The sequence below is a fragment of the Diadema antillarum genome, unplaced genomic scaffold, assembly GCF_040938485.1.
Source record: "Diadema antillarum isolate AM-2024a unplaced genomic scaffold, OU_Dant_1.0 seq00001098_RagTag, whole genome shotgun sequence".
Classification (NCBI taxonomy): domain Eukaryota; kingdom Metazoa; phylum Echinodermata; class Echinoidea; order Diadematoida; family Diadematidae; genus Diadema; species Diadema antillarum.
The window spans coordinates 527855-543445 of record NW_027271915.1 but is presented as its reverse complement, the minus strand read 5'-3'; the positions used below and the strand labels follow the sequence as shown (position 1 = coordinate 543445).

Sequence of the window (15591 nt, the reverse complement as noted above, 5' to 3'; positions counted from 1 at the left end):
ATTCAGGATGCCAACCAGGAATCACGCTGAATCACAATCTTTTGTCGGCTCCGGGATTTTTGAACAATGTTTCAATTGATATACATCTTTAATTTAGGTTAAAAGAAATCTTAGAAAAATATCTTATTTCTTGATAACCCTTTCATGTCGATTTCAAAAGCAGTTTCTAACCCTTGAAATACCATTTTGGTAAGTTTTTTTTTTTTAAACCAGCGGATGCCCCCTCCCCCCCCCCCCCCCGTAGTTATGCCACTACGTATAATTCAGCATCGTTCGTAATCAAAGGCATATATTTGCAGATAAAACAAAAACCTATAGCTTTAGTGCTTCAAAATAGTTCTAAAATAAAACTATTTTAAGGATAGAAACAACCGACGTTAAAATGTTAAGCAGTATAATCAATGTTAAGTATTTCTAAATGTACAAAATGTGAACAATGATTATAGTAGAACTGTTTTGAGATTAATCTGTCTACAGTTATGGTTTATTGAGATAAATAGTGATATCTCCTTATATTTTCAGGTTCTGTTGCGAAATCTTATAATTTATGGTAGGGTGTTTTATGATACAACTGACATGACTGAACTACACATATGCATTACGTGTGATAACTCGAACATTTTCTAAATCACTGCTTCTAATGGTAAACAGTACAATGTACCTTAATTTTTTTTTTCACTTATTTCTTGGTGCTTTGATGTTGTTGTTTTCTTTTCTTTTCTTTTTTTTGGGGGGGGATGCAAACCACGTGACATTCGACGATTACCGACATCGTGCACGTTTTCTGAATAAAAAAAAAAAAATGTTAGTGGCGATACTCTTTGTTGATTTCTGGAGAGTTTTGCATTTTAGCGAAGTTCTTCCGATATTAGCAAAGAGGAGAAATCAAATACATTGTCCATGTGTGGCAGGCATTTCCAACATTAACGTAGAATTATAGATTTCAACAGCAGATACTTGTTCCGGTTACCTTTTGGCACACAAATTGGTTGTGCCGTCATTATGGCATTAAAGCACATGCATGGAAATAACGTTTAGAGGGGAATAAGAACACGCCAGAGATGGCGACACGATGGGGACATATAATTTGTGAGGCTATTTGCACTGCGCTGCCCATGTCTTATCAGCAGTTATGTGAAGTGAGGTCGCGTTGTAAATGTTATAGGAGGCCGTGTAAATCATTTACATAATGCAATCATTCATTGATTCGATAGCAGCACAAAAGTACGAAGTGTAAATGAGAGATTCGCATGAATGCTTATTTAACGTTGTTGAAACATAAATTCTGAGGAAGTCAAGCCCAATTTTGTTCATGCAGAAATGTTGCCATGCATATGATTTGACTATTGTAGGAATATGGTATCGATAGACTAGAAAATTATTTTATTTTTTTTTTATTGTTCCTTTCTCTAGAAGCACCTCCAGCAGTTTACTCGGCACGAGGTGCTCTTCTCAAACACGAACCCTAGGGGTGGATAGCATAGACGTAAATCACGCGTGTTGTTGAAAACATAGAAGGTGTATTGATCGAGCCCCGAGTACGATGGACAGGAACTAATGTGGCAAGTGAGTCTGGATATTTATGGTGGAATTAAGAGAAAAATGATATATATATATATTAATATTTGTTTACGCAGGATATATCAGAATACTTGAACTTGCATGGATAGATTTAGTTTTTAGACAAACTTTTTACCGCTTATGTTTCACTCAGTTTCGTTGAAGTCATGCAATATAATTATATTTTTTTCTTTTATTACTGAGCACTATCAATTGGCATTTTCAGAACTATGTGAATGCATTGCACGTCAAAACTAGGGGAAATTTCTAGAGAAAAGTAAATGAGAAGGCAATGAAGTTTAATCCTGATGTTTTCATTTATTTATTCATTCATTTATTTGTCATTTATTCATTTCTTTATTGTTAATGATATGTTACAAAAGTTCTCGTTTTTACTCTCATACCGTGAATTACAACGTCGATATCAATTGCGAATAGATTTTCTTGATATACTTGTATGTATATACAGTGTATATATGTATATATATATATATATATATATATATATATACATATATATATGTTGTTGTTTTTTTTTTAGGGGGGGGGGCATGGAGCTACAATTAACTCCGTGGTTTTGGGTAATGCAACTTGATTAGGGTTTGTCCGAAACGGGATTGATCACCATCAGTGATGAAACTGGTATCATTCCTGAGATGTTCAAGATTTTAACATCCATTATATGTTGTAATTCAGTGAGAGGCAGATAGTCTGCGTATATCTTGTATAAAGATGAAGAGAAAAGTACGCATCTTTTGTTCGTGTAAAGAGTTCAATGAAATATTTTGCTATGGTCAAAAATTTTGTTCTTACTCTTCTATAATGATATATGATTTAGCTCGTTAAGCCGAAGACATCGTTTGGTGTATTTTTTTATAACCATTATATTGCTGTTTGACATAATCATGATCGATATAAGAATTAAGAGAACAAATACATTTTCAGGCAAGTGCAGAACTGTTTGCTAATTTGACAACTGTTCACTGTGTCTCAAGTGTAAGACCAGTGCAGTTTCAGTAATTCAATTCAAAATGTCTATCACCTCTTAAGTTTAACTATGTATATCACAAAGCAAAAGAAAGGTAAATTCAGGGGGGGGGGGGAGTAGTCAAAATACTGTAATATCATATGCCTTTGATTTTGTTAGCCTCTTGCTAGAAAGATATTGCCATACCCCCGCATACACGAAGTGTATAAGGGGTTAGATAAGAATCAGCGTGTGGTCGGTCCGTCGGGCGGTCCGTTGCAAATCTTGCATCTCGAACTCCTCCTCCAGTTTTGAAGCAATTTTGATGACATTTGGGATACATGATGACTTTGTAGTGTAGATGTGCAAGACATCTTTTCGTGTTTGTCGGAGAAAGCATTGTCATGGTAACCACAATTTTCCCAAAACTTTTTTCGAGTTAACTACTTCCACAGTTTAAAAGCAATTTATTTCAAATTTGGTATGTATGATGATCTATAGGTGTTGTTATGAAAGACACACTTTTTGTTTGTACCCGAAAAGGCGTTGCCATGGTAACGGTATATTTTATTGAAAATGTTGTGGCGTGAACTACTTCCACAATATTGTAAAGGAGTCAAGCTCACAAGATACTCACAAGCTACTAAACACATACACACATACACACAAACACACAGACACACAGACAGACCGACACACACACACATACATAACTTTTATCAAACCCTGGTTCACTTCTTTTTCATAGGAATATGGGCTGCGGGAGCAGGGGTATTAATCATCTTTAGTGATACTTCTAGTTCAACTTATAAAGTAAGGAATTTTTAAAGCTTTGTCAGTAAATTGCAGTTTCTACTTGCCTGTGGCACAAATGTAAGCTTGTCTGCTTTTTCTTTTTCCTTTGTGTGTATTTATATGTTAGACTAGCCGAATATGTTTCTTTGGACATGTACATGTGTATGTCTTTCAAATAAAAAGACAAGAAAAAACTCTCTGAGTCATGTCAATAGATTGCAGTATCGTGATTATCTTGGGCAAATATTTAAAGGGATCGTATAGTTTTGGTTGAGACCTAACTTCAGGTTTCTAACACTTTTTGGTGATTTTATGATAATGAGAAACCTCTTATGAAATATGAAAGAGCAAAACAGAGTAATCCTAATAAAAGGTGGGACCCACCTTTTATTACGATCGCTTTGTTTTACCTTTTTTTACGATGTCCTAGCCATTCCAAAACCGATTTTCATCAAATAAACTTTGCATTCCTCTTAGAATGGTATGCGCTGTATCTACTATTTCATAAGAGGTTTCTTGGTATCTCGCAAAAAGTTAAAAGCTCAATCTTCATCTCCACCAAACTATATCATCCCTTAAACTCAGTTGTTAAAGTGTGTGATTTCACATGTTAGACTAACACAATAAGTTCACATCGATATGTGCATGTATTTTGAATATCTTTATTTTCTGTTTTGTTCAAGCCCCGTGGAAGGGTAGAGAGAATAATTTATATTATGTTTTATGTCACAAAGGGTTATATTACAGTACGAAAAGATGCGATTTTACAGCCACTCCATTACAGTTGCAAAGCCATTTCGAGATGTTTCGAGCCATACTGAATTGATGCAAATCAAAGTATGCAGGCTGATTCATTTAGAATGCATTTTCTCTTTTATTCTGGTATGTATATATTAGGCAAGACAGACTGGTTATAAGAATAGGTTACAAGATGCAAAAATACTGTTATACTTTAAAACATTTTGCAGTGCTGTATATAAAGAGAGTCTGGCTAGCTGCTAAATTAGACGCCATGTCGTTACTCAGCATATTACGCCTTAGTTGGTTATATCGTGTACTCTCAGACGTCGTAATGAAAGCAAGCAAAATAAAGGGTAATTGACAAAGGGTACTGCGTCAAAGCGCAATTTGGTAACGACATGGCTCCACGAAAATCACGGGACCAATTTTGACTAATCGCAGGCCTCAAAACGCATTAATCTATGGCGAAACCGAGTTGGCCAGACTCTCTTTATATTTTACTGCACTGACAATTCGACATTTAGGAAAATGTTTGTAGACACAGATGTTCACTTTTTTACGAGATCAAGATCGCAAAATATAGATAAGTAATTTATATGAAGAGCTTGCTTCCAAAAGGCGCTAAAACCATTGAAAAATGATGGATTTAGAGCCTATTGGACGCAAGCTCTTCATATATAGGATACACGCCTGGAATTGTTTGGGTTTTTTTTTAATTTATCGGCACTTATCTGTCATTCAATTTTAGCAAAGGTTGTACAACTGACTTCTTAAAACATTTTCACTATACCAGTCCTATCCTACTTATCCTATAGCTTTGGCAATCTTAAAAGCGAAAGGTGAAAGTGCAATTTTATCTTATGTCAGCTAAGGACAGACATCTATACTATTATGATCTAATCATAATTGAGTATTGATAACAAAACCTTGTTCCCACAGGAACATCATACAAGATATGTGTTTTATACAGTATAATTATTCTTATAGAAATAGAAGAAGTAGTGGTATTACAACTTAATAGTATATCGGTCGTGTACATCAACTCTTTGTCACTTTGAAAACACAACAAACGAACAAAGGTCTGGTAGTATATGTTGGCAAATCAGAAATCTTCAGTTTCTCAATTTCAATGTCACTTGAAAGGTTCAGTGCCATGATAGTTGGCATGATTTAAAGAATACTTAACATTATTGTCTCCTAACATCTTGTATGAAATCTGGCGGTGATACGTCCCTCAGTTTTTGGGAAAACAAATGAAAAAAAAAACAAAAAAAAAACTCATGTTACTAGAATATACGTTTTCCTTTCAAACGGAGGATTTTGGAATTTTGGGGGGTCTGGATAATTTCTGTGGAAATCTATTGTTTTCCCCTTCATCATAAAGAAGTTTCAGTTTTATCATTCTGAGTAAATGTTTGAATTACCTCTATAAAACATACCAGCTTATAGGAAAGTCATTTCAATTTTCAGGGGTGGCCAAAAGGTGACAGGCTCATGAAATCTAATTCGCAGACTTTAAGAATTGTGACAGTAGAGCGATACCAGCCATTCAGACTGTCTTAGTCTGTAACTTAACATCGCCAGTAGCATACTCTGGCGCCAAAAACATTAGCGCAGATTCGGAAGCAGAAGCGCCGCTTCCGCCCTTGCGACATCTCTCCATCGGTCCCCACCTCCAGCCACTGAGACATTCGACCGCTGCACATCCCGCGGATGATAGGTCCGTTGGCGGCCTGGACGTAGCCAGCCGGAATTATTCCTACGTCACGATAATTCTCTGTCTCCATCTTGTCCGAGACCAAGTCGATGACCTGAATGAACAAACAGGGAAACAAACGAGGGAAAAAATAAAGTACTATTTTAGATTAATTCAATAAACTCAAATCAACATCAACTATACGGAACACACACACACACACACACACACACACACACACGAATTAGAAGCAGGCATGTGTAATGGATGGGGGCGGAACTTTGAGAGAAAGCGCTTGTTTTAAGGAGCAATCGGATCAAAAGGCATGTCAAGTATAATAGATTCTCCTAACAAACAAGTAATCAAGTTGGTTCTTACTTTTCAAAGCAAACTACAAACACTGATTAAGCTTCAAAAGTGGTAACGGTAGATAGCATGGAGGACACCTCCACACCCACAACAACTCCACTTCCCGTAACCTTGTGATTTATGGGTCCTCGAGCCTCTTCAATCGAATGATATTTACACACATATACACAAAAACTCATGCACATAAACATATATTATATCAAATATTACACACTATCATATACATATAGGATTATAAACATGCACGCAGTGGCGGATCAAGAGGGGCGCAACAGGCGCATGCCCCCCCCCCCTTATTTTTTTTTGTTTTATAAACAAAAAAATAAATAAAAAAAAGAATACGAAATGAAACCCAGAAGTGGCACCAGAAATATTAGTTGCCCCCCCCCCCCCCCCCCCCTTTTACAGAATTCCTGGATCCGCTCCTGTGCACGTGTATACATTCACAATACCATACGCAAACTCTATAAAATAATGATACCTGATTATGTTCCTTGTTCCTGGTGAAGTTCTTTGCCTTCTGTGCCAGTTTGTCTTCAAGGGCGAAACCCACGCACGTGTTTTGATCATGGATATTCATAAACACCACATTCTGCCAGAAAGGATTTAAAGAAACAATTCTGATATATTTAATTTAAGTGTACATCGGGACTTCATGGTGATGCGTCAAAAAAAAAAATACACAAATAGGAGGAACTCACAACCATTTTCCTACGACATGATGAGTTACCTAGTTAACATGGGGGTGGGCCACCCCCCCCCCCCTCCCCCCATGAAAATGTTTGCCCCTTCCCCGCCCCAGGAATTCTCGAGATGTGAAATTGTTTGGCCTTTTTATTTTATAGAAAACTGTCCAACTGTTTGGACCTCAGTGTGCGCCAGATTGTTGAATTTCAGTTATGAAAATACAAAATCTCCATCTCATGGGAGGGAGGTCAACCCCTCCCATGGATAAACACATCCTCCCCGCTGGGTTCCCACCGAGATTTAGTATACTTTGGGACAATTTCCCAAGGTAATTCCACTAAATGTGCACGAGATTGTTGAATTTCAATTATCTAAGTGCAGAAGCATATCGGAGAGGGATACCTCCTTCCTCGTCGATCCTTCCACCGATTGGTCTCAATTCAGACTTACTACAATTCCCTGATGCAAATTTCCGGACATTCTAGCAAAATTTTGCGCGGGATTATTGAATTTCAATTCTAAAAATGCATAAGTTCCCTCGAATCGGAAGGGGATATACCCAGCCCCTTCCGACCCTCCTGTTGATCAGAGCCTGTTACAGCTCGACCGTCCCTCTTATAGGCTTATAGAGTCGGTACCCTTTGGGGATGAAACTTTTCCGAATATTCCACAAAAAGTGTTTTCTATGTGTTCTTTTTCGATTCGAAAAAAGAAATGAAAAAAGATCCATAGTGGGAGGGGGCTACCTTGTCCTACACAATGCTGAACTTCGCAAGTTACTCTTTAAGAGATGAACAGATGAATATCTTTCAGACATAACCACATAAAATACTCATCATTGTACAAAACATGAACGTGATTTGTATACATGTGATTTAAAATGATTTTTGAGGTGTTTGGACTATTCGTTCATAAACTTGTCTGAACAAAATTAACCCCTCTAGTACCTTGTAATTTATCACTGTCATTGCATAAAAACAAGTAATGCAATGCAATTCAATGCAAATCAATGATATTGCTATTACACACAAAATGTCGCGACTATACAACCTATGAGGAGGATCGCCGAGCTACAACAGGAGGGTCGGAAGGGGTGGGGTATCCCCCTCCCATGTATTTGTTTTGTTTTCCTTGGATGATGCTCGAAAAGTTCTAATATATTTCATTCTATTCAATTTATAGAAACGTCAACAGTGTGAAAAAACATTTTGCGAAGATTCAAGTCATTTATTGCCATGCACTCAGGCATGAAAATCGTGTTAATAATCTAAAAAAAAAAAAAAAAAACCGCCCTTGCGTCCAAAAAGCTCTAAATCCATTGAAAATGATGGATTTAGCGCTTTTTGGAAGCAAGCTCTTCAAACAATGGAATACAGACATGCAAATATGCAGAAGGAAACAGAACATTGTAACTAAATGGCAACTACTCATTAAAGTATTGCACTGTCCCTGCGCATGTGTGTCCTGTTACAAACAATTCTGATTTCAAAAAGTCGTAAAGTACCACCACACCACCCGCCATCCATCCAACAGAAAACGAGCCGTCATAACTGACCAAAATGTTCCACGATGCAAACTTTGTACAAAATGACAAATAATTTTTAAAAAGTCGACTCCAAGAGGAAGATATAAAACGAAAAATTGAGACGAAAGATGAGACGAAAAATGGAGACCGTACAGTCAGGAGTAACGCTCGAAGTGGACGATTCCATTGTTATTTGTATCATTTTTTATGTAATTGTATTATTGTTATCATATTATTTCATGTATGCTTTATCTTTTTGGTATTGCATTTCATGAAAAAAAAAAGTAAATGTAGGGGCCAACACGAAATCGAACTCACCCGATCGAAGTCGATCGCGATCGTGGCTGGCGAGCTGCCGCTGAAGTTACCAGGAGCGTTGATGAGAACAGTGTTGAGGGCGCTGTTGTAGGTCACGGTTTCGGAGGCAGATTCCCCGTTTTCGCCCCTCAGCTCCACGTGCCCAGTCTGCAAATCACGTGATCAGTTTGTAAACACAGCCTTGACTCTACAGGGTTAATCGGTTGTTATGACGTAGCAACTTGTGTTTGGGCACGATATTTGAAGATTCAGCCAATATCCTGATACCTTTCAAAAATTAGTCTAATGTGAAACTTATTAGGACGACATGAAAATAAACCAAGTAATGCAGTTTCATCTATTATAAAAATAAAGTTCATAATTGATTAATTTTGGGGGTAAATTTTGAGTAGATATTCTTTTCATACCACAGAAAAAGAAACATAAGTCTCACTATCTGTACCTTTTTTTTTTGTCTTTTACGCTTTCTTAGTCTTCGTCAAGTGTTTGTAAATGTAATCTGCATTTTAGAACTTCCATGCTATCCATGAAATATGATTATCTGCATAAAGTGAGTTTCTAAAATGTTGCCTTAATAAAAATATAACCACAGTGGAACACACACACACACGCACACAAATCTAAGGTTGAATTAATGCTACGATTTTTTTTTTTTTTTTGGGGGGGGGGGTGGAAATTGTGATCATTTTCACCATGACCATAATCAAAATGGTATTCATAAAGTATGTAAAGTATCTTTGCACTCACGGAATCATGATCTAGGACTTGATTCGGGCGACTACTGTTTGCTGATTGCGGGCATTGAGGACTCCCCTTGTGAGCCATTGCAGTGATTGTGATGGCACCGGCTACAAGTAGAACTGTGATGAGTACAGCGGTACAGGGGATCCTCCACGAGGTGAAACGCGAGGCTTTTGGTGGCGCCGTATCTGCCCCCATCTCGGCGTATGGTGGCAGAGACGAAGAATTATTGTCGCACTAAGGTAGGCAAAGGAGGGGGTTGGGAGTTTTGAGGTGTTTGGATGTGAAAGTTTGAATGAGCAGAAGTGAACTTCGGAAATATTAAAGGAATGGTATAGTTTTTGTTGACGTTATGATTCAGTTTTTATGATTCAGCCTTCTGCAAGATACTTAGAATCCACTTGAAATGAAATGTTATACTGAGTATAATGCTACGAGGAAATCTAAGTTTGCTTGATGCAAATTGGTTTTAAACTGGCTGAGATATCCGGAACAATACTTTTTACAAAGTAATCCTAATTAAAGATGTTATTTACATCGATATGTTTCGGGTTTCCTGGCTATTTCCAAACAAAATTCCATCAATAATAAACTTTGAATTTAACTTCGAATTATGTTACGCACTTTCATATTTCGTAAGAAGTTTCTCATTATCTCGAAAAAAAAAAAGTATTATCAACAGAAGTTAGAACCCTGAAGTCAAATCTCAACCGAAATTATACGTGACCCTGCACCTCAAAACAAACAAAAAGTCGCCAGACATGACTTTTTAGTTAAGACCATATTCTGAAAGAGCAGATTTTAAGCTTTAAAATGATGTATAACTCAAATCAAATGGACTCTCCTAACCTATCTAAATACTGGAAAGAAAGCACAAACTCAGAAAAAGTGTGAACTGAGAAAAGTGGCTTTGAAGTACAGTGTCTATTCAAGCGCTTAATCTTTACCAAACCGTGCTGGCTGTGCGATGAATGGGACAAAAAACAGGAAATAAACCACCAGAGTAACAACAATGAAGAAATTATCAAATTAAACTGAAATTAAGCATGCCTCATTAACACATTCTGTCCATAATTAATGCCAACTTTCAAAGCAGTAGCATCATCCTTTCAAAAGTTATTATAGTTGAAAGTGAAGAGTGTGGACAAGGTTTTTCAGAAATGAAAAAGGGATTCTAAAGACACACCTAATCACACTATTCTACCAAAAACGTTCGAGATAAACTGCTAAAAAAAACACACACTTTCCTGCCCGTTTTATGATACCAAATTTTAGCATAATGTAAAAGAAGACCCGCTCTTTCAGAAAATATGAGAAAGTCAAGTTCGGCTAGGTTGACCCATTTCACTTATTTTCAGTCCTCACGCAAAATCAATGTGTGCGAATTTATGTTCGTTTTGAGATACACGGTCACATACGATCTCTTTAACTGTGCGAAGATCTTAGATGCACGTAGAATATCAACGTCGATTATGATAATCATCATGATAATATGCTCATTGCCAAAAATGCCACTGTATATAGATCTGTTACTTAATTGCTGTCTTCCTTGAACAGTTGAAAGGACTTTGGGAATTGCAAATTCTTTGAAAGATTGCAATGAGGCCGCATTAGCTTGGAATAGCTAGTACGGAAAGTGTTTCAATTTAATTCAATTCAATAGTTTATATATTTCCATCAAAACAAAATATATGATACAAAGCGGTACATGTGTCAGTTTGACTTCACGCAGCTGGAAAGGACAATTAATTGAACACAATATAAAATATACGCACGAATGGTGTTATAACAATAAAAACAACAGTGCACACTGAGTTGTGAAGGTAACAACAAAGAAGAAGTAATCATAATGATGGAAAAGTGTACTCTAAAAAGCTAAGCTTGTTGGACGTGGAACATTAAAAAAAACAGCAACAACACCATTATACATATAAGATGTATTTATGTCAAATTGATCTATATAACATTTTACAATTGATCACTGAATGATGCTGATAACGTTTTTGTGCTATAGCTTGCAAATTATTTTGCATCTAAAAGGGATAGACGAGCTAAGTAAATTAATGCTTCAAAAACACACCTAAATGTGCGAATAATACTGCCAAATCATTTCTGTGATGTTAAAAGTCAGTCTGGAAAGCTTACCTGTGATTCTGATTTCTCCATGGTGAAATCGTAGTTGATGAAAGACTGTCAGTGGAAGAAGTTGCAAGGTCGACAGTTGAAGGAGTGGGTAAGATGTCCGCTCACCGTCCAGTTGTCTGTTGACAAGATATTGCAGGTTCACCTGATTTATAGCAAAACGTTTGGGCTTGGCTTTGTAAAAACTCAAATTTCACTCAAAATCCTCGTGCTCTGATAGGTTGGAACCAAATCAATGGAGCGCTCACCTAAATCTGGCTTTCGTTCAATATGATATCAAGTTTCACTTAAGATCCGTCTTTGGACAGGATGTTTTACCCACCATGTAACCCTCTCTGCTCGACCGAAATGTATGTATGGGTTTTTGGCAAAGCCAGGGTATTAAATTTTCATGGCAGGTTCCTCGTGTAAAACGGTATCAACACTGCAGAGGCTTCCCTGGAGAAAAAGAGACATTATTACCTCCGCCAAGGGAGAAGGTTATGTTTTCGTTACCGTTGGTTTGTTTGTTCTTTCGTTAGCTAGTTAGTTTGTCCGTGTGCAAAATAACTCAAAAAGTACTAAATGGATTGGGATGAAACTTGCAAGAAAGGTTGAGAATGACACAAGTAACAAACAGTTAACTTTTGGTAGTGATCCAAGAAGTTGTGGGGAATTTATTAAGGATTTTTGATATTTTGGCAGGTAGGGTCAATGAACTTGGGAGTTCAGGCTGCACGTATTTGAAGTTTGCATGCGCGCACTAAAGAGCGCCGTGCAGCTGAGGGTTTATGACGTAACAAAGGATTCTATATTGGGAAATCGGGCGATTTTTTAGTGGGTCGAAATCACTGATCTCTATGGAAAAGCAAGATTACGGTGGAAAGTAGCTGCTTGGCGGAGGTCTGCGCTCTCAGAGTGCTTTTCTAGTTACCATTGCCATTCTTATTCTAATTGGTTTCACTATTTTTGTTATTATAATTATGATTGTATTATCATCATATCATTTTTATTATTATTACTAATGTTATGATAATTATCAGTATTATTATTATTATTGTTATTATTATATGGCCTATTATCATTATTCCTGTCATCATCATTATATCATCTTGAATACTACTGCTACGCTACTTTAGTAATGTAGTACATTCCGAATATCTATACAAGGAACACATATTGCTCCAAGACAGAACAGTATCATAATTAACTCTATATACCCAGGGCTAAATGTCTTTTTTTCCTTAAAATATTGAACTAGTTAAGATTAGATCAGCAGTATTTGGTCATTATCTACCATCGTCAAATCATTTGTCCGCAATAAAGTGGATAATTGACTGCAATGTATACGAGAAACTACAATCATTTTCCCTATGTCATGCATGTGTCATACACGGATTGTACAGTTGCTCTTCGCGGTCAGCTCGTGGGTACACCTGTCCAGTCCTCAGTAAAGGCTATTCTGATAGAGGGCCCTGAATACAATGCCCTCCTCCCCTCGACTGATAACAATAAATCCAATCGCAATCATGTTAACAGAGCCTTTAATCTCTCTCTCTCTCTTTGTTGCAATAGTGTAAGCGCCCTGACCCTCACGGGAAATTTATCAATCATTTATTGCATAGTGTTTCAGAAAAAATGGTGTCTTTTTAGACACCTTTTTTCTTGATGTATATTGTATTGAATTGAATTGAATACACATATCCCAGTGAGGGGAAAAATTATTGTATTGTATTGCGTTGTATTGTATTGTACTGTATTGTATTGTATTGTATTGTATTGTAATTCTATTGTATTGCATTGCATTGTATTACATTGTATTGTGTTGTGTTATATTGTAATGCAATGTATTGTATTGTATTGGTCTGTATTGTATTGTATTGTTTTGTATTGTATTGTATTCCATTGCATTGTATTGTGTTGTATTGTATTGTATTGTATTGTATTGTATTGTATTGTATTGTATGCATTGTATTGTATTGTAGTGTATTGTATTGTATTGCATTGCATTGTATTGTATTGTATTGTATTGCATTGTATTGCATTGCATTGTAATGCATTATGGATATCCCATTGAGGGGAAAAAATTATTGTATTGTATTGCGTTGTATTCAGTGGCGTATCTAGGGGGGGGGGGGGGGGGCAAGGGGGGCACGTGCCCCGGGCGCCACTCCTTGGGGGCGCAAAAAAACGAAAAAAAAAAAAGCGAAGAAAAGAAGAAAAAAAACGAAGAAGAAGAAGAAAAGAAAAAAGAAGAAGAAGAAGAAAAAAAAAAACTCGCCCGGAAAGGGGGGGGGGGGCAGAAAACCAAATCAAACAAGATAAAAACAAAACATGATGATGACGCGGACAAAATGACAATGTTTATTGTGTTCACACAAGAATTCCATGTTCCGTAAGCTGAAATAAAAAAATTTTCGGCGCGCTCGCTGCGCTCGCTCGCCAAATATATACAAAAAGAAGGTAAGAACAAAACTTGATGATGACGCGGACAAAATGACAATGTCTATTGTGTTCACACATGTCATTTAATATCTAGCAGGCAAAACGTTTCACTGAGCAGCGGCTGCAATTTCTTTCGTTCTGAAGCGATCGCCAATTGGATCAAAAGGCGCCAACGGTTTCGAACATGGGGGGGGGGGCGCAAAAAAAAACCCCAAATCAAACAAGATAAGAACAAAACGCAATGATGACGCGGAAATATACAAATTTCGGCTCACTCGCTCATATTGATTTAGAGTATTTTTTCAAGTCCTCACTTTGGTGGTATAAATCGTTATCTATAAGGCCGTCACTATATATCTTGATTAGAATTGTAAGATTTAATACGCAAAAAATGACAAGAGTTCCATGCTTAGTAAGCTGAAATACAAAAATTTTCGGCTCGCTCGCTGCGCTCGCTCGCCAAAATTTATATATAGAGAGATAAGAACAAAACGTGATGATGACGCAGAAATATACAAATTTCGGCTCACTCGCGCGCACTAATTTAGAGTATTTTTTTAAAGTCCTCAGTTTGTTGGTATAAATCGTTATCTATAAGGCCGTCACTATATCTTGATTAGAATTGTAAGATTTTATAAGCAAAAAATGGCAAGAATTCCATGTTTTTGTAAGCTGAAATACAAACATTTTCGGCTCGCTCGCTGCGCTCGCTCGCCAAAATTTATAAAAATTCGCTACACCCTCAAAAGACCCCTTTTAAGTGCTTGAAAAAAGCATACAATGTAGACTTTGTTTAAAGTCCCTACCGGGATGGGGTTGGGGTTGAACACTTTTTCAGAAATTAAGGGCGCAATTTTCGCGCTTGCCCCGGGCGCCGTTTCCCCTAGATACGCCACTGGTTGTATTGTATTGTATTGTATTGTATTGTATTGTATTGTATTGTATTGTAATTTTATTGTATTGCATTGCATTGTATTACATTGTATTGTGTTGTGTTGTATTGTAATGCAATGTATTATATTGTATTGGTCTGTATTGTATTGTATTGTTTTGTATTGTATTGTATTCCATTGCATTGTATTGTATTGTATTGTATTGTATTGTATTGTATTGTATTGCATTGTATTGTATTGTATTGTATTGTATTGTATTGTATTGTATTGTATTGTAATGCATTGTATTGTATTGTAGTGTAGTGTATTGTATTGCATTGCATTGCATTGTATTGTATTGTATTGTATTGTATTGTATTGTATTGTATTGTAATGCATTGTATTGTATTGTATTGTATTGTATTGCGTTGTATATTGCATAGTATTCTTCGATTCTATACTTTGTGTGACGGTGCAATGTATCTCGATAGTAATCCCTTCAAGTTTGTTTCAACATTGCCTCATTTATGAAGTCATCAATGTCGGAGAGGTTTGTAGTTTGTATGCGTGCACAACGATAATTGAAATCGGTACTCAAAGTTTATTATTTCTTTGTTCTGGTTTTGTTATCGCAGTTTACGTAAAGAATATGCATTGCACAACCCCCTCCCACCCCCCCCCCCCCCCCGCTATCTCTTAAAAGGATATTAATTGAACTAAAACACAACACTTTTAGCAGTTTGACAGAAATGGG

At 36.7% G+C, this 15591-nt stretch overlaps 1 protein-coding gene across 1 annotated transcript; it reads right to left on the bottom strand.

Moving 5' to 3' along the window:
- Positions 1–5063: 5063 nt before the first annotated feature.
- On the bottom strand, positions 5064–11665 carry LOC139743609 (uncharacterized). The gene is made up of 5 exons (XM_071654085.1): positions 11545–11665; positions 9406–9636; positions 8659–8805; positions 6610–6720; positions 5064–5874 (listed from the first exon to the last, which is right to left on the bottom strand). Exons 1-5 carry the CDS (start codon positions 11563–11565, stop codon positions 5635–5637), a joined length of 750 nt encoding a protein of 249 aa, XP_071510186.1. The 5' UTR covers positions 11566–11665; the 3' UTR covers positions 5064–5634.
- Between the last annotated feature and the right edge of the window lie 3926 nt (positions 11666–15591).

What these genes read in the sequence shown, in the direction of transcription:
- LOC139743609 (XM_071654085.1), bottom strand. Translation starts at nt 11,565, where the DNA reads ATGGAGAAATCAGAATCACAG. An exon ending in TGGAGAAATCAGAATCACAG is followed by an intron (nt 9,637 to 11,544) that starts GTAAGCTTTCCA and finishes TGCCTACCTTAG; the next exon opens with TGCGACAATAATTCTTCGTC. An exon ending in AAGTCCTAGATCATGATTCC is followed by an intron (nt 8,806 to 9,405) that starts GTGAGTGCAAAG and finishes CGTGATTTGCAG; the next exon opens with ACTGGGCACGTGGAGCTGAG.